Consider the following 22,751-nt stretch of genomic DNA (forward strand, 5'->3'; position numbering starts at 1 on the left):
TCTGATCTGGAGAACCAGGGTTGATTCCCCACTCCTCCACATGAGTGGTGGACACTAATCTGGTGAACTGGGTTGTTTTCCCCCACTCCTACACATGAAGCCAGCTGGATGACCTCGGGATAGTCACACTCTCTCAGCCCCACCTACCTCACAGGTATCTGTTGTGGGAAGGGGAAGGGAAGGTGATTGTAAGCCGGTTTGATTCTTCCTTAAGTGGTAGAGAAAGTCGGCGTATAAAAACAACTCTTCTTCTATTTTCTGAGTTTTTCTTCCTTTTTAAAGATTTCATTTGTTGTGATTTTTTCTACTTAAAATGTCGTACCAGACACCCTCATTTGGATAGTCAAAACACAATTGAGGGTTCCCTAGGCTGTGGTTGTGGTGGAAAGTGCTATGTCAAGTCACAGCTGACATAATGGCGACCCTGTAGGGCAAGAGACTTTCAGAGGTGGTTTGCCATTGCCTGCCTCCACTTCATGGCCCTGGTATTCCATGGAGATCGACCCTGCTTAGCTTCTGTCTGATTAAGTTTGTTACTCCAGTCCTTGTGTTCTTCCATACTAATGAGTAAATGCTTGATTTTCAGCTCTTGCTGGGAGAGAGCGCTTGTATTTTTTAGAAGTATTTTTTACTGTGCCAAAAGCATTTAACTTTTACTGTGTCAAGGCATTTAACTTTTTATTGTTTTCATGATACGTGTTTTGTAATGTTAGAATGCTAATAGATGAACGTAAAAACAGTGTTGACTTTAGGGTATAGGAAGTAATTAATTAGCCTGAAAAGAATAGGACAAAAGGGAAATTGTAGGGGGAAATAGGACCTTTACTGAGGAAGGTTTACTTTCTACTGAACTTACAGTAGGACCTTGCCTGTGGAGATGGATTTTTATGGGGAATATAGCACTTTATTGTGAAACCCCCATTTCAATTCCACTTGCAGTTAAATATGGAAAATTAATAATTGAGCAGTGCAGAACAGTTGCATTGTTGAACCAGTGTTGATTTAGGTAATTTTCTTCCTTTCCCTTGTTATTTTCAACTAACCCAAACTTCTTCCTGGAGAACAAAGACTGTATTGTGCTTAGGGTGTTAAGGTAGTTTGTAAATAAGAAAAAAATACGTGGAATATTTTGCTTCTGGTTGATCGCCAGCAATACCATTCTGGCCTGCTTAACGCACAGAATACCAGTACAAGGGAAATCAATTGCACTGTCAGTATTCACTAGAATGTAAGTCCATGAAAGTACTGAATAACCAAAACTCCTGAGCGAGTATGTGACTGATGTTAACTGTATCCAGATGATTTCAGCCAGAGAAAGAAAGAGAGCCAACAGATGTGAAACAGCAAAGGAGTAGGGAATTATTAGGTAACTTATTGGAGTGGTGGAGATATTTAGATGCAGCTCTTAATACGCCAGAGAGACAATTATCACATGCATGAAGACTGGAACAACTGCCACATCTGTTAACGTAATTAACTAAACGTTCTTCAAAATGCCACTCAGTCCCTTTAGTGAATAGCAAGAAGTAACATTGAAATTCACCCAGTGGGATTTCCAGCAATTTCAATTTCATTTTCCTAACCACGTCCATTTTAAAGTTCTAACATGCTGTAGGCAGTGATAATTTTGGTGAGGTCTTTTAATGTTTGACAATCTGACTTCTGTTGCAGTGCAAGGATATACACTGGGCCATAGCTTAGTGGTAGAGTATCTGCTTGGCATGCAGAAGGTCCCAGGTTCAATCCCCGGCATCTCCAATTAAAGGGACTAGGCAAGTAGGTGATGTGAAAGACCTCTGCCTGAGACCCTGGAGAGCAGCTGATGGTCTGAGTAGACAATACTGACTTTGATGGACCAAGGGTCTGATTCAGTATAAGGCAGCTTTATGTGTTCATGTGTTGCAGTAAAAAAAAAAAAAAGCCTAGTTTTGGTCCTACTGGCTTCCTTTCTTCTTGTGAAGTACAACAGTTATTAAATTTCCTTTTCATTTCATTCAGGGCCATTGCCATATCAGTTACGGGCTCTTGATTCAGCGTGCATTATACTTAATTAAGCAACACTAAAAGTGCAATCCAGGGGGGCGGCAAAAGGGCTTTGGTGGCGGCATGATCTGGCACCTGCATAAATGCCAATTGCACCATCCACATAGGCATTTACACCAGCACTTGGCCACTTATGCCAGTGCAAGCGAGGGGCGCAGCAGAGCCATGCATGAACGCTGGTGCAGCCACCACAGTAACGTACCTCCCCCGCAGGTGCTTGCACTGTCACCAAAGGGGACGTTCCTGAGGGCAGGGCTGACATTAGTCAGCTCCCTGAGCCCTTTTGCCCCGGGAATGCCACCCTTTGCCGGTGTGAACTTACACCAGCAAAAATGGTGGCACCGCCCGCAGAACTGCATACAGACGTTTTATGGGCTTTGGGAGATTTTCCTGTGTGGCTTGCTGGCCACAGTGCAGCAAGTTGCTCAGAAAGTGGCGTGACTGCGGCATGGCTGTACCATCCCTGGGTGTGCGGCAATTACCCCCCCTTAGGCAATTACCCCCCCTTAGGATTACACTGCCCAAGATGGGGGACTGAGAGTAGGATTTTCACCCCCATGCCATTTTCACCCCCATGTAATTAGACTGAGTCAATTTTTTCAAAAACCTGTTTGGTTTATTCTGCGCCAATTATAAGCCACACTGGATGTTGTCATGAGGAGCATGCTGGAATTCTGTCCTTCCTTCAACCACCATGATGCCCCAAATCCCTTCCTCCACCCCCTTGTATGGTATTAGCTGTCGCTGCCTCAGGTGGGAGGTCTCTCCCTCTCTTCTCTGCCTCTCATTTCCTTCTTCGTCAGGGAAACTACATTACCAAGGGCTCTTTAGAAGGATTTCAGGAACCAAGAAGGGGAGGAAAGCGAGAATTAAATCTCTTTCAGCATCACTAGAGCAGCAGCAGCCTGCTGCTGCCAGAGTAATTGCCAGGTAAGTATTTAGGTGGAAGGAGGAATTTGTATCCAGGCTGGATTAAAACATGAACTGGAAACAAGCTCAGGGACTGCATTGCTTGCCTCACATTTAACACAAAGGGAAGCATTATGTTGCTAGAGTTCATATTCCAAACTAGGCTATTACAAACTTCAGTGACATTGCCAATTACCCTTTTACAAACATTTATTCCACTCCCAATAAGGGATATCAAACTTCTGAGCTGACAACTGGTGTGGATCCAAATGTTCACCAAGATGTCCATCCATACATAATTCGTGATTCAGGATCCATTGAATCACAGGATGCGGGTTTTTTTTGGGGGGGGGTTTGTTTTTTTGATGTTATTAGGGATGTTCATCTCCATCTGGGGCCACTGGTTATTGTACACAACTAGAACAGGATAGAGGGCATTATGCCTAATCTACTTTAGATACCCTGAAGTTCCCTAATTTTATATCTGAAATTATTAGGCACACGGTAAGCAGGTATTAGCCTTTTTTCTTTATTGTTCTGCGGTTGTGAGACCATAGGAGAAATGCATTCTTTGTGGACAATTTGAGTCTAATCGAGGCGTCCATTTGTGATTCCTTCGTACTTCTTAAGTATGAGCTGGACAGAGGGTAAGTTTGCCTTATACCAGTTAATATATCTAGACATTCTAGCTGATTTGGAATTGTCTACTTTGAATGGCAGCAGGTCTTTATGGTCTCTGGTGTAGAAGGTTCTCTCCCATTACTTTCAGCCTGAGATCCTTTAAGCTGGAGATGCTAAGGATTGAAGGTATTTTGCATGCAGAGCAGGTGCTCCTCCCCTGAGCCACAGCTCCTTCTCAATTCCTTCTTCTTGCATTACAGCAAAAATACATTATGGTCTATAAACTACTTATATCAAAGTAATTAATTTAAGCTAGTTTACTACCATTTGTTTCAGCAGAGATTGGTGTGCAGCTCTTATAGAAAATAGCATCCATATAGTATAATGCATCTTGCTTGTTAACTGGAACCTAACGAATTATAGCATGTGATGCATTAATTTTCTCTTTCAGACATCGGATCTCTAAATCTAAGTTTAGGTAAGTAACCTTTTAAAACTTGTTAACCACTGGTGTTTATGTGAATGTTCCATATATCTCTTTGGTGTTGTAAATAGTCACCACTAGACGTGGCACACTGCTAACTAAATATTTTGATCAGTAGGCTAGTTGAATACTTCCTTTACCATTTTTGCAAGACCCATCAACTGATTATTAATTGGTAAAGAGGAAATCTAATGATAGAAACTGTTGACAAGACCACCTTCGATATGGCACCCTCTTTAACGTAACTACAAAATCAGAATGAACATGTAGATAGAAATGCATGGTAGAGGTACAATATACTTTCAACTGCTCATATATTAAGGAATACCATAAGTTGTTACCTGGTAAGTATGAGTATGGAAAAGCATAAGTTTTTTTCGGAAGATTTTGAATATTTTTGAATATTATTGAATATTTTAATGGCTTTGCCGTATTAATAATAAATCGGAATCTCATGTACTATATGATACATATGATGTTCGTAGCATATTATTTTTTAACAGGTTGATGATCTAGAACATGGTATATGCCTATTCTTGGTTTTAGAATGAAATAGATGGGAATATTCAAACAGGATTTACATCCCATTTTGCATATGCATTGCACAACACACACACACCCCTCCAAAAATCAGCTTTATTATCCAGGGGCCAAGTGTTGCTTGGAAACTGGTTGCTAAGCGAGCTAAATTCTGAAGGGTTAGAGATGTATAATTAGCTTTAAATACTTTGTGTGGTTAGTAATTACCCTCAGAAATCACTGCAGCACTGGGGAGAGGCTGTATATTCCAGGAAAGCAAACCATAACGTGGCAATTGCGCTCCCAGACTTTGTCAGCAAATAGTATCTAGGTTGCTCAACCCTGATAACCAAAATAATTTTGAAAAAGGGAGGTGGCTTTTTTAATGGGGAATACTTGGGTGGGTGTTGAAATTCTGAATAGTTACAATTTATGTATCAGAAGAATAACACTGGGTCAACTTTTCCAGTGGCTTCTCCCGGCAGTGATCAAACCTATAGTTATTCAGTCATGGAGCTATGGAAGAGAGATAGGTTAAGGAAATAGCTGTGTGTGTAAAGTGTCATCAAGTCACAGCTGACTTATGGCTACCCCAGCAAGGGACTTTCAAGGCAAGTGAGAAGCAGAGGTGGTTTGCCATACACCATGCTGCCTTCCCTCCCAAGATATTTGTAGCTACTGATAAATCAAGGTATATCCTCCTGGCACCTAACCAAGGTACAGTGAGGAAAAAAGTATTTGATCCCCTGCTAAATTTGCCCGTTTGCCCTCTGACGAAGAAATGACCAGTCCATAATTTTAATGGTAGGTTTATTGTAGCTGTGAGAGACAGAATAACAACAGGAAAAACCCCAGAAACCCAGAAGACAAAAGTCAGAGATTGATGTGCATTATAATGAGTGAAATAAGTATTTGATCCCCTATCAACCAGCCAGATTAGGGTTAGGGTTAGGGTTCTGCTGTCGACAGAAGCAATCAATCCATCAGATTCCACACTAGCCACTATGACCAAGACCAAAGAGCTGTCCAAGGATGTCAGGGACAAGAGTGTAGACCTGCACAAGGCTGGACTGGGCTACAAGGCTATTGCCAAGCAGCTTGGTGAGAAGGTGACAACCCTAACCCTAACTGTCAACCTCCCTCGGTCTGGGGCTCCATGCAAGATCTCATCTCGTGGAGTTGTAATGATCATGAGAACGGTGATGAAGCAGCCCAGAACTACACGGGGGGAACTTGTCAATGATCTCAGGGCAGCTGGAACCATAGTCACCATGAAAACAGTTGGTAACACACTACGCCGTGAAGGACTGAGATCTTGCAGAGCCCGCAAGGTTCCCTTGCTCAAGACAGCGCATGTACAGGCCCGTCTGCAGTTTGCCAATGCACATCTGAATGACCCAGAGGAGAACTGGATGAAAGTGTTATGGTCAGATGAGACCAAAATCGAGCTCTTTGGCATCAACTCAACTCGCCGTGTTTGGAGGAGGAGGAATGCTGCCTACGACCCCAAGAACACCATCCCCACCGTCAAACATGGAGGGGGACATATTATGCTTTGGGGGTGTTTTTCTGCTAAGGGAACAGGACACCTTCACCGCATCGAAGGGACGATAGACGGGACCATGTATCGTCAAATCTTGGGTGAGCACCTCTTTCCCTCAGCCAGGGCATTGAAAATGTGTCGAGGATGGGTATTCCAGTATGACAATGATCCAAAACACACAGCCAAGGCAACAAAGGAGTGGCTCAAGAAGAAGCACATTAAGGTCCTGGAGTGGCCTAGCCAGTCTCCAGACCTTAATCCCATCGAAAATCTGTGGAGGGAGCTGAAGGTTCGAGTAGCTACACATCAGCCTCGAAATCTTACTGACTTGGAGAGGATCTGCAAAGAGGAGTGGGACAAAATACCTCCTGAGATGTGTGCAAACCTGGTGGCCACCTACAAGAAACGTCTGACCTCTGTAATTGCCAACAAGGGTTTTGCCACCAAGTACTAAGTCATCTTTTGCAAAGGGATCAAATACTTATTTCACTCATTATAATGTACATCAATCTCTGACTTTTGTCTTCTGGGTTTCTGGTTTTTTTCCTGTTGTTATTCTGTCTCTCATAGCTACAATAAACCTACCATTAAAATTATGGACTGGTCATTTCTTCGTCAGAGGGCAAACGGGCAAATTCAGCAGGGGATCGAATACTTTTTTCACTCACAGTATATCCTCCTGGCACCTAACCACGTCTGGCCTCCCGCTTTTGGACTGAACAGCCCATCCACAGGAACTAAATCTTGCAGTTCTAAATCAACAACCCAGGTGTTTAGGCCAGTGGGCTGGTTCTCAGCTTCTATATGAGGCATTTAGGGAAATGAGAAACAGCTTCTTGCACATTCTTAATAATACCTGCTTTGTTGGAGTTGTTCAACACATTATCCCCAAGCTACTGCTGATGAAACCAAAGGGTACATCTGTGTGCACATACAAGAAAGATTATGTTTGGCCTACAAGAAAGATTATGCTTGGCCTACTACAAACACAAGTGTTCGTGGTGTGTGAGACAGTAGGCTTTTGTAGTCCTTGCAACCCATAAAAACACCTTGCTACTCAGAAATGGTGAAAGAAAAAAGCCAGGGAGGAAATTGCTGGAGGCAGCTCTAGCAGACGCTATCAGGCCTTGTCCCTGGCTGTGAACCTGTGCATACTGCAATATGTTGCTACTGTGTCATGCAACATGAGCCACATGAAACAAAAAAAAACCATACCCTTCCCACATTTCCAAGGAAGTCTTGTAGTGCTCTAGCAAGACTCTCTAAGCATAACTGTCAGGATCAGGCTTCTGTCCCTAGCATCCCATAAGCAAACTCATCCAGACAGGTAGATCTGAAGCAGTAAGACTTTATTGGGAGCAAAAGGCAGATTTAAGCACTGACTGCCCACAGGCAGGTGAGGCTGGTAATGGCGAACATAGGCAGGTTACATGTTTAAAAGCACTACAGGCTGCGAAGGTAAACATGGCTAAGCAACCCCGAGATAAGCGATTCCCAGGAAGGAAGACTAAACAGCACAGCTGTGGAAAACAGGACTAGCGAAACTGTACACAGACGTTTACAGGCATGAGAACCAAGGACTTGATGTGTAGCCAGAAACTGGCCTAACTCATGTCAAGAGCCTTTACTCCTGCTAAGGGCAAAGGCCTGATATTAACGGAATTGTTGGACAATTGCTCTTTAAAAAAGTGCAGATGTACCTTCTTCTGTCCACTTACTTGCAATCACTCGGTACAGGTAGTTGGGCCAATCTTGTCCTGGAAGTTTATAAGTTACTGCAGAGGGCTTTGTGCAGTCATAATCACAGATGCCTCATTTGGAGTTCCCTTAAAAAACACACACACGCACACACAATTTCCTGGGTTTCTTTTCTCCTTTTCAAGCCGCTACTGGCGCAGATGGAATCGATTCTGCAGACGGAAGTGTCGAGCTGCTGTCAAATCCAATGTGTTCTACTGGCTGGTGATCTTCCTTGTGTTTCTCAACACCCTCACCATTGCCTCTGAACATTACAATCAGTCAGACTGGCTCACTGAAGTCCAAGGTAAGAAGAGACGTGTGGCTTTGCTTTGTTTTTTGTTTTGTCTTCCATTTTTTTTTACTGCAAACGCGGGTAAACGTAACTTTACAACTAAATGAAATTATGTCATTGCAAGTGACCTAGATTAAACTGGTTGTAATTTTTAAAGTGTTTGCTCACGTAGCTACCAGAAAGAATGTTGAAATTATTATGCATATATCTTTGTATATATTTGTATATGTAACCTTCCAGTTATTAATGAATGGAGACATGTCTTCTCAAAGCTTTCAGTATGTTTTACTTATATTCTTTGTGATTATCTCCTGACCAGTTAGCATTAGGAAGAGAGAATATAAACAGAAACTAATGGACTGGTAGTTGCCGTCCCATTTTACATGGGCAGATGATTAATCCATTAACCAATTAACCCAGAATTGGGATAACTGTGGATAAGAATACAGATCACAAAGCAGTGAGTGAGGACTCAGAGAACAATACTGGAGTTGAGATACTGCAGTAATGCAAATACCTGTTGTATGCAGTAGCACTGCCAGATCAGCATTTAAATAATAAGAGATCCTCTGGGGCTTGCAAAATTTGTTATGTTTAACTTGAGTGTGTTATTCTAGAACAAGTGCTGCCAGCTTCTTTAACTTGGAGAGTTGTGTTTCCCTGACCAAGCTGTTAGAAGGCTAGATTCCCCTATCCGTAATAGCATTACCCCCTCTCTCCAGCAGCTTGGCCAAGGAGTCATCTCCCCCATTGTTATCTCCCCAAGGAGTCATCTCCCCCATGCTGCTGTGAAGGTACAATCTCTCATTTGGGGAAGAGAGCGTGCCTGCAGTTTGGAAAGCAGTGCATACCATAGAGTTGGAAAGCTGATCTAGAATAATCTTTGGCTTTCTGGTAACTCTGTATGATGTGAAGAGGCATGGCTCACCATCAGTTTAGGAGTGATTTTTTTGGGGTGTGCTAGTCATTTGCCATGTATTTTAGAAAACAAATTATAAAAATTACCTTTGGCCTAAATTTATATTTTAGCAAACCCAAGAACGGACATGTCATGGAATTCAGATATATCAAATATCACTAAAGCTGAATAAGGTCAAAGATAAAACAAAAGTCTACTGAATTTGAATTTTTGGTTTTGACATTAGCTTTTCTTATAAACATTACCAAAAATTCAATAGAAGCAATACAGAGATTAAAAGTACCTAAAAAGAAATTGTTCTAGGCAGCAAGTCCAAGAGAATAATACTTAATCTTGCATTTTGTTATAGCCTACCTGTTCTTCAAGTGACACTATAATGATCATTACTTGTCTGTTTTCTTTTATGAGACACTGCGAATAAGGTACTGCTGGCTCTTTTCACGGCTGAGATGCTGCTGAAGATGTACAGCCTGGGTCTTCAGGCCTATTTCGTGTCTCTCTTCAACCGCTTTGACTGTTTCATTGTGTGTGGAGGAATCCTGGAGACCATCTTGGTGGAAACCAAGATCATGTCACCACTGGGTATCTCAGTGCTGAGATGTGTCCGGCTGCTGAGAATATTTAAAATCACAAGGTATTTCTCTCCTCCCTTTGATGACTAATGAAATCCCTTGGAAGTGGAGGTCACCATTCCTCTGGGGAAATCTTGTGTGCACCATTGTCCTAGAAAAATCCCTTTATCAGCACCATTGTTGCCCAATTTCAGCCCCTCCAGCCAGATAATCCCTTGCACTGCCCAGTTTCTCATCATCTGAACCATCTTTTTGTTTACCACTGCTTGTCCTTTAAAATCATATTATATAAAAATAGCGACTTCCATGTCCAGCTAGTTTAAATATCACTGTAACCAAAGTCTCCTCCATCGGAGGAGTAACCATTCCTCCCCCATTCCGTACCCTTCTAATTGGCTGAGATACTGGTAAATTACAAATTCCACACTTGCTATACTCCTTATCACCAGTGCAGCTAAGTCAACGGAATAGGGAAGAGCTGATGGCAAGACAGGAAGTAGCTGCTTTTGATAGGTCGGCACCTTATGAAGAGCATTGCTTCCTTGCCCAAAGAGGGTTCAATAACCTATGTGGAAAGGATAAGTTGCACATGTTACATTTGACAAGCCTGCTTTAGGAACCACTGAGAACACAACGTAGGAATGTATGTGCCGTCATGTCTCAACTGACTTATGGCTACCCCAATAAAGGGCTTTCAAGGCAAGTGAGAAGCAGAGGTGGTTTGGCATTGCCTTCCTCTTCAGAGTCTTCCTTGGTGTTCTCCCATCCAAGACGTGACCCTGCCTAGCTTCCAAGATCTGATGAAATCAGGCTATCCCATAACATTCCACATCCCCAGAGAACTCTATCAGTCATAAAATGGGTTTGAGTGATTCAGATCTTTTAAACCAAAACTACTTAGCAAATTAAAATGTCTTAAGAGCCAGCTCACTACCAGGTAAAGGTAAAGGTAGTTCCCTGTGCAAGCACCGGGTCATTACTGAGCTATGAGGTGATGTCACATCACAACATTTACTAGGCAGACTATGTTTACGGGGTGGTTTCCCATTGCCTTCCCCAGTTGTCTACACTTTACCCCCAGCAAGCTGGATACTCATTTTACCGACCTCAGAAAAATGGAAGGCTGAGTCAACCTTGATCTGGCTAATTGAAACTGACTTCTGTCGGGATTGAACTCAGGTCATGAGCAGAACTTTGACTGTAGTACTTCAGTTTACCACTCTGCACACGGGGCACTACCGGGGGGGGGGGGTGTATAGTTTGGGCAGAAGTACATCGGTGTGCCTAACAGTGTCCAAATGCTAATCATGAACGCAGCTACTCACAAATAACGTAGGAGGTTCTACATACTTTGGGGACTTTGTACGTATGCAGAAAAATATTACTTTGTAGATTAATCAAAACAAAGACCCCATGACCTGGTAGAAACTGAATTTGGGATGTTGAAAGCAGCTGATTATCAGTTAAATGAAAAAGGGGGAATTGGAAACTCTTCTGTTCAAATTCCTGAGAGTTTATAGAATCCTGGATGGGGAGATTTTGGGTGGGATTTTCAGATTGTTCTTCCCAACTGTAAGGTCTCCAGCTTGCTTAGTTCTGTTACTGATAGCTGCACTAGTGGTTTCATTTCTGCAATCACTAGCCCATAACTACTTGTGTTCTTCTTATTTATTGGTTACATTTGTATACTGCCTTTCATGGAACTAAAGGTGGTGTATACAAGGTTCCCAGGAGGTATGCCATCCAGGCACTGACTAGGCCCATGCCTGTTTCGTTTTGACAAGGCTGTTGATGTGCCTTCCAACCATACCCTGAGACCAACACTTCTTATCAGTGGCAGTAACACTTGTGATTCTAAAACAAATATTACCATCAGTAGATAATAGAAAATAGTTGTCCCATTGTGTGTCGACTTGATGAGAAATGGTTGTCGGGTTCATCTTAGGCAACTCCACAGAAGCTTCCCACATTTTCCCTTGGACAGCACATCTGGCAAAGCAGCCAACTCCCAGAAGACTGGTGTGCAGTGGAAATAGGAACAGTCTCAGGCTGCTCCACTCATGGCTGTTCCACCCATGCCAAATAAATAACCAAATAATGGGAAGTACTGAAGCTTCCTGATGTTAAAGATTGGAGAGCTGATTCCTAAACTGTTGAAAGTAGGACCAAAGAAAGAACAATCAGCGCCCAGTGGCTTTTGTGTCTGTCAGACAGGCCTATTAGCTTTTCATTTTTACCATTATTTTCATTGCGGTTCACCATCTGGAATTGCTTCTGTGTATGCCTCAACAATACTGGTTACTGACAGAAAGAAATGTTACAGATTTTCAGCTGTCACATTTGCCTTGTGTTGTTGGCAACTGCGCTGTGTATGCAGACCTACCATCATTTTTTAAAACCCCACATTACCGCTTGTGTCCACCTGTGGGGGGGAACATACTTCTTTGGTAATTCCCAGTTTTAAGCATTTTTCACCAGGGCTTTAGGTCACTACCATTTATTTATTTACACCCTTACTTCATCATCATCATCATTAAACCTTTATTGGCATAGAAGCAAAAATATTGACATACCCTCATCGGTTCCAATGGTGCATTTCCTCAGAAGCAGCTCAATAAATTGCTCACGAGGGTGGGATCCAAGTTCACAGTGGAGCAGGACATGTGTTACAGATTCCACTTGTTTGGCAGAACATGAGCATAGTCTCTTATCACATGGAAGCTTTGCGTATCTGCCCCTAGTCATTGCCGTGGGGAGTAGGTTGAATCGGGCCAGCATAAAATAACGCCTCAGTTGAGGAGAAGTCAGCGTGGAGAAATAACTATGGAGGGAACTTGGAGAGGGGTAGATGCCAAAAACTAAAGGTGAGCAGGTTGTGTGTGCCCTAGCAAGGAAACACGCTCACTTAAAATGTTTGTATCCTACTTTTCCAGCATGTATTTGACGTGTCTTCTTGTAGTGGTGGTGGTGGTGGGGAGAATTAAACTACAATTATGTCAGAACAGAATACAATATATAAAAAAAAAAACGGCTAGAAAATGTTTCAGTCAGTCAGAAAAGTAACTGAGTTCCCCAAAGCCCTGATGGAAAAGGAAAGTTTTATAGCCCTCTGAATGGAAGCAAAAGGGAACAGTTCCTCAACTCTGAAGGTTTGCTCCACAGCTTTGGAACCATGACTGTTAAGATTGTGCTGGAGCAGGGCTTGGTTTAATGAAGAAGAATGACTGGAAGGATTGATGTTGTTTTGAGTTTCTGTTCTGTAAAACAAGGGAGAAGGAGGGACACCCAACAAAAACGATTTATTTCATATAGCAGTTTACATATATTGCTGTCCAGCACACACGTTGCTCACAAAGCAGTTTACACTAACATAGACGATTACAAAATACAACTTCGAGTTTAAAAAAAATAAAAAATAAACGGACAAACCCACAGTCATATGATGAGAATTAAGTTAAGTTCAGATAATGAAAACCCATCCTTGGTGGAAAGTGCTGTCAAAGCAGCAGCTGACGTACGGTGACCCTGTAAGGTTTCCAAGGCAAGAGGTGAGCAGAAGTGTTTTGCCATTGCTTGCTGCTGTATAGCAACCCTGTACTTCCTTGGTGGTCTCTCCTACAAGTACTAATCTGGGCTGACCTGCTTAGTTTATGAGACAAGATCAAGCTAGCCTGGGACACCCAGGTACCCTCCCAGAACCATCACCCATCCCCATATGCAGCTACTTCCTTCCTCTTCTGTGCGATCTTGTCATGAATTCAGTGAAATAAATTCTGGGATCTCATCTGTGAACTCACAGGGAGAAATGCCCTCAGTGACAAGCTATCCTCTGTTTCCTTAAACCTGAGCCCCTATTCACTGTTACCGGAGCAATATAATTTCTGCAAAGACCCTGAACAGCGTGTGGCAGAACTGTACAGGAAGCAGTTTTTCTATGAAAGCTGTTCCATTTAGATCAGGTCAATTTTAACCTCACCGGTGGGTCTGTGGTTAAAACCACTCTGTCTGTTATACACATTTATTTGTTTAGCAAATGTGTACGTTGCCTCTCCAGGGACGTGCTTGTGGCTGAAACAATAAAACAAAATCATTAAAACATAGCCGTTCAAACAAGCTGAAGCCATGAAAACAAGCCGCTAAAAGAATATGCCAGAACAACACCCCATGGAGTACGATGCCAAAAGGAAAGGATGGCTGAGAAACATCTCAGACAAGGTTCTTAGAGCGGTAGCTGTCATAGTGATCAGAACAGAATTGACTAGGAAAATGTCCACTGCACCCCTTGAGGCATGCACGGAAAGTTACAGTTTCTAGCTGAAAAGAAAGAGGCACGTGCACACCTGCTTCCTAGCTGGAATTCTAAGAATTCTGGGCAGATGTGCTGTGCACAGATGGAAAGCCCAACAGTGGGTAAAAGGTAAAGGTCCCCTGTGCAAGCACCGGGTCATTCCTGACCCATGGGGTGACGTCACATCCCGATGTTTCCTAGGCAGACTTTGTTTGCGGGGTGGTTTTGCCAGTGCCCAGCCCCAGTCTTCTTCCCTTTACCCCCAGCAAGCTGGGTATTCATTTTACCGCCCTTGGAAGAATGGATCGTGAGCAGACTGTTGAACTGCAGCTTACCACTCTGCGCCACGGTGCTCATAACCCAATATAGGTTAACAGTGGTTAACAGTGGGACTGCAAGAAAATTCCAAAGAAGAATATGAACATCCTTAGAGAGTAAAGTGAGATCCTGTAAAGAAAGCACTGGTGAGGCACCAATGGTTCCTTTTCTCCTCCAGCATTTTGAAAACCCAAAGTAATGTTCAGGACTTAGTAATGTTCAGGACTTAGAGAGCCAGCGTGGTGTAGTGGTTAATAACAGTGGTCTGGAGCGGTGGAGTCTGATCTGGAGAACCGGGTTTGATTCCCCACTCCTCCCCATGGGCGGAGGCTAATCTGGTGAACTGGATTTGTTTCCCTGCTCCTACACACGAAGCCAGCTGGGTGACCTTGGACTAGTCACACTCTCTCAGCCCCACCTAACTCACAGGGTGTCTGTTGTGGGGAGGGGAAGGGAAAATGATTGTAAGCCAGTTTGATTCTCCCTTAAGTGGTAGAGAAAGTCGGCATATAAAAACCAACTCTTCTTCTTCTAATGGTGACGTTACCTTTGAATTCACAGGAGTTTTTTTTGACCTTTGGAGAAACATAGCACAAGCAGATAGTATGGTTTAACCCTTTTTATTGGTGAAATGCACTTTATGGACACAAATATTAATGGGGTTGGAAGTCCAAAAATATCTGCGTAAATATGATTAAGCTAAACTAGAATTAAGTCTTGTGCGATTGCCCCAGTGTAAACATTACCTACCTCAGTTTCCCAGAAAGCGAGGAGCGTGGGCCCCCTTCCCGTCAAGAATGAGCAGGCCAACCAGCATTCCAACCAATCTGCCTTTGCTTCCAAATTGTTTCCCCATCTGTTCTTGTCGCTTCTCACTGAGCTGATCGCTGAAGTGAGGGTGTTCTGGCTCCCTCTGAACAGCTGTGAGTGTTGTAATGAGGTTGCTTAGAATGTAACTCACTAAAGCAGCGCCTACTAATCGCTGCATATTGATAAGAGGGTGGTTTGAATTATTATTATTATTTGGCAGTAATCTTCTGGGTGTATGAGGTGCAGGAGTGGGGGGAAGCTGTGTGTCTTACAGCGTGGAGAGCCAGCGTGGGGTAGTGGTTAAGAGCAGTGGTTTGGAGCGATGGACTATGATCTGGAGAACCGGGTTTGATTCCCTGCTCCTCATGAGCGGTGGAGGCTAATCTGGTGAACTGGATTTGTTTCCCCACTCCTCCACGTGAAGCCAGCTGGGTGACCTTGGGCTAGTCACAGCTCTCTCAGCCACGCCTACCTCACAGGGTGTCTGTTGTGGGGAGGGGAAGGTGATTGTAAGCCAGTTTGATTCTCCCTTAAGTGGTAGAGAAAGTCGGCATATAAAAACCAACTCTTCTTCTTCTTACACATGCAGCCATAAAAATACTCATTAACTGCCTTAGGTCCCATTATCTCAGGGAAGTACATGGATGATTCATTTCTTGACAGGCTGTTTGAAATAGGCTTTTTAAAAGATGTTTTTTGTTTTGTTTTTTTAATGTTTTAGAAACAACAGGCATCCTGACCGAAGACAAAACCTAATACAGTATTTTCTTTGGACATAGGAAATGTAACCATCTTTCTTTTGATTGCCCAGGTACTGGAACTCCTTGAGTAATCTGGTGGCTTCCCTGCTCAACTCAGTCCGCTCCATCGCCTCTCTGCTGCTGCTCCTCTTCCTCTTCATCATCATCTTCTCCCTCTTAGGGATGCAGCTCTTTGGGGGAAAGTTTAACTTTGATGAGATGCAAACCAGAAGAAGCACATTTGACAACTTTCCCCAGTCGCTCCTCACTGTGTTCCAGGTATGGCTTTATAGTGCTTGATTTTATTTGAAAGTCCTTCAATTCAAAGACTTCACTAAAATCCAATTGGAATTTCTAAAAATCTTTGCGCATTTTCTAAAAGTAGGCAAAGGTGAGCCAAGATGTTGTCTTGGGTTAAAAGTTCCCATAACGGGTCACCTCTGAGAAGATTTATAAAATAATCAAATCCTGCCAAAAGCAGGTCTAATTTATCATTTCATCATCACGTCTAATTTAATAATCCTTAGAGGTATATTTAAATGCTTTCTTACCTCAAAAACTCCTTGACGTGGAAAGCGAACACAACAGAGAGAAGACTCCAAGCTTACATTTGTACTGGGTGATGGGTCACATGGGGGCCACTCAGCGATGTGACTTTCCCCATCCGCATTGATACTGTCCTTACAAGCCTCTATCACATACTTCATTTAGTCATTTAAATTTCTCATTAGATTACTTGAAACAATATCTGTACTCCTCCATTTCAGACCATCTTGTCCTTTCATTAGTCATTCAGTACTGTTCATTTTGGAATGGTATAGTATAGCCTGTTCTCATCAGATTTCGGAAGCTAAGCTGGATCCGTACTTGGATGGGAGACCACCAAGGAAGACTTTGCGGAGGAAGGTGATAGCAAACCACCTCTGTTTAATCACTTGCCTCGAAAACCCTATGGGGTTGCCATAACTTGGCTGCTACTTGATGGCCCTTTACTCACACACATTGAAATTGAAATTTAAAATTGAAATTGAAATTAAAATTTGCAGAAGAGCTATTTTGGCTGTCATTCCAAAAAAACGTCAAAGGAGAGTTGAATTTGAGGGATCCTGATCCTGGTCATGCTAAAGTCCTGTGCAGCTAGTAGCCTGAAATAGGGACACTTGGAAGGCACTCCCCCTAATCCATTATCTGCAGTTCACATAAAGATTGTAGTGGATGCCTTGCATCCAGATGTGCATTGTAGTGCAGATCAGCATCCGCATCACCTCTGGGTATTCAGTTTCCAAACCAGCAAGCGAACTGCACACGGAAGCCACCTTCCACATATGTAACTCCTTTGCTTCACTGGAGATAAAATGAATACTGCTTTCTAGAATTGTTTTCTAGTCAAGTTAATAGCCCTGTTTGCACACCGATGCAGAGAAGAAGAAACTATGCTATTGTATTATGTTATGTTGGATGCACCATTACAGTTCAGTTGGCTGCCTAATATAAAGCAACCATACAGCTTGAAATTGCTGTGAGATTTGAACTTTCATTCACAACACAAATCTTCCCAGCCGGGTTGTTTTCAGCATAGATACATCTATCCACCACCCTTCAGACGTTTTCACAGGTGATGCAAAAGTTGCTATTTGAACATCACGCTTTTCACTAGGGGTGTTGCAAACACCTGCATTATGAATATTCTCACTGCAGCATTTTCCACTTTGGGTTCCCATCCCCGTCATCGTTTAGGTTGCCCTCATGAAGAGTGTGGATGCTTCATCTGCAAAAACGGTGCTAATGTGCCTGTCCCAGTGTGTTCATTCACAAGTAACTGAAAGAGCCTGTTGAAGTTAAACTGGAAGTCTACCTTTCAGCAGGGTGCACAGTCAAGTTTAAAGTGAGCCTGTGCCTTGTAAAATGCCAAAGTCTCACAAGGAGAGACTGCAAGAGACAATCTTACTGTCATATGTAGGAAAAACCCTTAAGGGTTCGGAAGAGTTCCTTCAGGATAGATCAGGAAAGTGTTTCTCTTTTGGAACAGGGTTGTTTTGCAGGTTTTCTGCGTGCCATCTAACACTGTGTCCCCCCTATTGGTGGGAATATGTCATTTAGATCCTGACTGGGGAGGACTGGAACTCAGTGATGTATGATGGAATCATGGCTTATGGCGGCCCCTCTTTTCCAGGAATGTTGGTCTGTATTTACTTCATCATCCTCTTCATCTGTGGAAACTGTATCCTTTAATGCTATCTTTGATTTTGATTTTCTTAAACAGCTGGTGTTGGGAAGTATGATTTACACTGCTCCTGGTACTCACTAAACTAAAAACTGGGACCTAAAACCTAACTTATATAACAATGCTCAGTTGATTAAAGATAATTTAAATCATAAGAAGTTTTAGGTAGTGAATAAATCTTTTGTCGTTCAGTCATGGTCAAACAATTTTTGCGGGTTTCCAAAACAATGTGAAAGCATGCGCTAGCAGTTGGCCAGACAGAAAAGGGGAATGAATATACCCTGCAAGCCACTCTGTCAGATTGCCTTCGACTATAATCACCTGTCTCTAGCCAAAGGTAGATCAGTATTATTATTTTCATCTTGCAGAAAGGGAGGCAGAATCTAAAAGAGGGGAGCTTGCCACCAGCTGAGTCTAAGGCAGAAGCAAGATTTTAACCAGGGATTTCATGGGTCACAACTCCGTTTCTTAGCCACTCTCCTTCAGCACTGTTGTGCTGAAAGCATTGAGGCAGAATGACCAGAATTAATCTCTTGAGGTTTTAAAGTATCTCAGTTCAGCTATTTGCTCAGTGACAGGTGAGCCCAACTAACAGAGTGAAAATATGAGCAGGTCTGTGCATACTTGTGTTTAAAAATAATCAAGGATGGCTGAATTCCTCCCATCTGTATCAATAATGCAAATGGCTAGATTTGCATATGGGTAGACACTCTTTATCATACATATATTTATTTATGAAACCAAAGGCTGGAATAAAGTACAGAAGAGCTGCTAAAACCCAACAATCCTTTTAATTTGCAGATCATGTTCTCAGACTTAGAACCTGTATTTTTATTAACCAGACTGCTCTAACCTTTCCTCCTAATTTAGATCCCTCACACTTTGTATCTGATGTCACTGTGACCGTTACTTAAAATGAACGGTACCGCTCTTATGTGAAGGTCAGGAACTGAGGGTGGGAAGAAAATCCACTTGTCAACTTAGAACACCTGCCTTTCTTTTACTTGCCTGCCCTTGAAATAATGGCTGTAAGAAAACAGCCTGCTTTGCCAACCTTCTGAGCCTGGAATGATGTACTTTGGGTTCATGATCCCAGTGCCGAGCAGTTTAATGTCTATTTGCAGTTTATTTAACTAACTTTCACTAAACACGCTAAGGCCTTATCAGTGAGTAACAGAGGAGGAGCCAAAAATTCAATGGGATCAGTGATAAATAGGGTTGCCAACCTCCAGGTATTAGCAGGAGATCTCCTGCTATTACAATTGATCTCAAGCTGATAGAGATCAGTTCACCTGGAGAAAATGGCAGCTTTGGCAATTGGATGCTGTGGCATTGAAGTCCCTCCCCTCCCCCAAACTCCCCCTCCTCAGGCTCCACCCCAAAAATCTCCCGTTGGTGGCGAAGAGGGACCTGGCAACCCTAGTGATAAAGCACTTTTACACTTCTACTGAGCACAGTTCCATATGTTATATCACTATTTTCCATGGTAAATCTAATCATTTTACAACCTTAGGTAAATTGCTCTGAAACACTGGAGTCAAAATGGAAAAATCACAGCTCCATTGTCAAATAACTTTTACCTCTTAAAAGGAGAGGACTCTGACCAGGCCCTTCCCAGCAGATCTTTGTGAATGGAAGGAGTCATAGGGAGACAGAATCTCTTTCTCAGATACACTTACTAAAATGACTTAGAACTTTATTAGTGCCTTTATCCTATTCAGTGCCTTTTTTCTTTAAGGGAATATGTAAACAGACATCTTGCTGAATGTCTTTTTGGCCATTGCTGTGGACAATCTTGCTGATGCTGAGAGCCTGACATCTGCCCAAAAAGAAGAAGAGGAGGAAAAAGAAAGGAAAAAACTAGCTAGGTAAACTCTTTTGTTTTGTAATTTGGTATACAACAGGTTGGCCATAAAGAGGAATAATAGAATCATAGAGTTGGAAGGGACCACCAGGGTCCAACCCCCTGCACAATGCAGGAAATTCACAACTACCTCCCCCACACACACCCAGTGACCTACTCCATGCCCAGAAGATGACCAAAGTGCCCTCCCTCTCATCATCTGCCTAAGGTCATAAAATCAGCATTGCTGACAGATGGCCATCTAGAGTATGTTCAAAAGGCAGTTTCTTACACCCTCAGCTTTGTGATGTCGTCCCCAGCTGGAATCGTAGGAAGGTTTCCCAGGGTTGAAAAAAGGAACTTTTAATCAGAATATTTTATTGTCCTCAGAGGATCAAATAGTATAGCTACCATTACTGGTAGTCAACCATGTAGACTGGCTGAAGTACTTCCTCTGGTTAGAGTATAAAGATCAGAACTGCTGAAAAAAGCACCCTCAAACCCCCCCCCCCCCAAAAAAAAAATTAGAATCTGTATGTGTGTCCCGAAATGGTTTGGAAGATATTTGCTATTGGCCCATCATCTGTTGGCATAAGAATATGCAAAAATCATTAAACACAAAGAAAATCAGATGGAATAGTACCTAACAGAATGTTCCTATTTCATTTCAGTGATCTGACATCAATTTGCTCAGCAGTTTAAACAGACACATTACCTTTCCTTCTGGTGAAACATATACAGAGGAACTTTGTCTCCAAATATGATTATTCAGGCATTTTCTGCTAAATACTCTTTTACCTCATTGGTTCAACTTTTGCATGCATGTCCAACCCTCTTTTTGGGTTGCTAAGAATGGTTAAGGCTTCAAATCCTCCTGAACTCTCCAACAAACTGAAAAGCACCCAGAAATATAAAATTATGGAGCAAGGAAGCTTGGAAGTTACTCTACTGAGTTGCTGTTGAACGTTCTGCCTGAGATGGAACTGGGAGCACTGGGAAGATCAGATTCTTCTGGAAGCATGCTGACGTTTTAGAACATTATATAGTTTAAAGCGCGCCACGAGCTCAGCTGCCACAGCTATTGCTGTAGAGTAACCAGAGAGGACAGCATAGCAATTGAAATGAAATTGTTAAATGGATAGCCTAGATGGAGAAACAAAGCAATCCCTTTTTAGACATTAATAGTTAGCAGGGTTCTCAGTTGGCATTCTTGTCTTTTCACAAGGCATTTTATGAACGTGAAGTAGACAAAAGCTTGTTGCTGTTGTTGTAAACAAAGTACATTCAGTTGGGGGGGGGTGAGTCGAGTTTAAAGAAGGTAGGTGGTGTTTGTGCTGCTCCAAGAACAAACACCAGGTCTTTATTGATGGGGGTGGGTTACGTACTCCTTGCAGTGGGAAGCACTATTTTGTATTCCATGAACGTTTGCTCTTTTCCCACCCCATCTCTGTTGAATTATTAGGACGGCCAGTCCTGAAAAGAAGCAGGAGCCTGAGAAGCCAGCTGTAGAGGGGGAGACGAAGGAGGAGAAAATTGAGCTGAAATCGATCACTGCTGATGGAGAGTCTCCGCCTACTAACAAGGTCTGCTGTTTGCTCCCATTCAGCTTCCCTCAAGCTTATCATATTTATGAATGAATGAAAGAATGAATGCTTTATCATGTCTTTTTTCTTTCTGCCAGAGCAATGTAGATGAATATCAGCCTAATGAAAATGAAGAAAAGAATCCCAATCCTACCGCGGAAACACCAGGTAACTCACTGGCTTCACTTTCATCATTTTTTCACCAGCACAAGAAGCTGAGGTTCAGATGTGTCTGGCCATTACTGCTGGATCACAGAGAGATCCACATCAGCTGATAATGGTCATAGGCTAATAATATTCTTGGGGAAAGTAAAATGATTACTTTATCTATATCAGAAATGCTTGGCAGAATGCTAATATCTGGATTTTTAACCTAATAGAAATTGTATTACTTTGTATTATATTTGATATGTGGTCAGAGGGTACAGACCTTGTGCTGAAAATCGCTAAGATATCTCATATTCTGATGTCTCTGATATATGATGTCTCTGCTGGCCATGGGGATGGGCAATGAGCTGTCTAGAAAATTGAAGCTCTAGTCTCTGAGCCCCGAAAGTATCCTTCAGCCCATCTCTAGCTCTGGAGATTTATCCTCCCATGCTTGCAGTCGTTAGGGTTAAAAAGTTGCTTTTTTCGCACGCAGATGAAAGATGAGATTCTGAAGAATTCTGCACCTGATACCATATTTTGCACTTGTATCTTACTTTCATAAAGGCAACATAGAAAATACACAAATAATTGGCATCTGCTCTCCTCTGAGAGCTAGCGTGGTGTAGTGGTTAAGAGCGGTGGTTTGGAGAGGTGGACTCTGATCTGGAGAACCAGGTTTGATTCCCCACTCCTCCACATTAGTGGTGGAGGCTAATCTGGTGAACCAGGTTGGTTTCCCCACTCCTCCACACGAACCCAGCTGGGTGACCTTGGGCTAGTCACAGCTCTCTTCGAGCTCTCTCAGCCTCACCTACCTGACAGGATGTCTGTTGTTAGGAGGGGAAGGGAAGGTGATTGTAAGCCGGTTTGAGTCTCCCTTAAGTGGTAAAGAAAGTCGGCATATAAAAACCAACTCCTCTTCTTCTTCTCTAATGCTATTCATGATTCTAAATACCTGCCAGAAGTAAAGATGGCCAGCTCCTTTTGATTGTTGGCTGCAGCTCTTAGAAAGTGTGTGATCACTACTTTAAGATAGTAAATATTTTTCAAAGTTTTGGGTCCGAGCACAGAAGATTCTCCCTTAGCTGAGACTTCCCCCTCTGAGACATACAGTGCCAGCTGTTTTCATTCTGTTAAAAGAGCCTTGACAACC

At 42.6% G+C, this 22,751-nt stretch overlaps 1 protein-coding gene across 1 annotated transcript in view; it reads left to right on the forward strand.

Moving 5' to 3' along the window:
• CACNA1C (calcium voltage-gated channel subunit alpha1 C) overlaps positions 1-22,751 on the forward strand; it is a 575,193-nt gene that overhangs the window by 425,731 nt on the left and 126,711 nt on the right. The window contains 8 exon segments of the mRNA XM_056845863.1: positions 4,025-4,051; positions 8,003-8,163; positions 9,479-9,704; positions 15,870-16,077; positions 17,899-18,019; positions 19,776-19,890; positions 21,328-21,448; positions 21,547-21,616. Of these exon segments, the coding sequence (XP_056701841.1) occupies positions 4,025-4,051; positions 8,003-8,163; positions 9,479-9,704; positions 15,870-16,077; positions 17,899-18,019; positions 19,776-19,890; positions 21,328-21,448; positions 21,547-21,616 (1,049 nt within the window).

Source organism: Euleptes europaea, chromosome 3 (assembly GCF_029931775.1).
Source record: "Euleptes europaea isolate rEulEur1 chromosome 3, rEulEur1.hap1, whole genome shotgun sequence".
NCBI lineage: Eukaryota > Metazoa > Chordata > Lepidosauria > Squamata > Sphaerodactylidae > Euleptes > Euleptes europaea.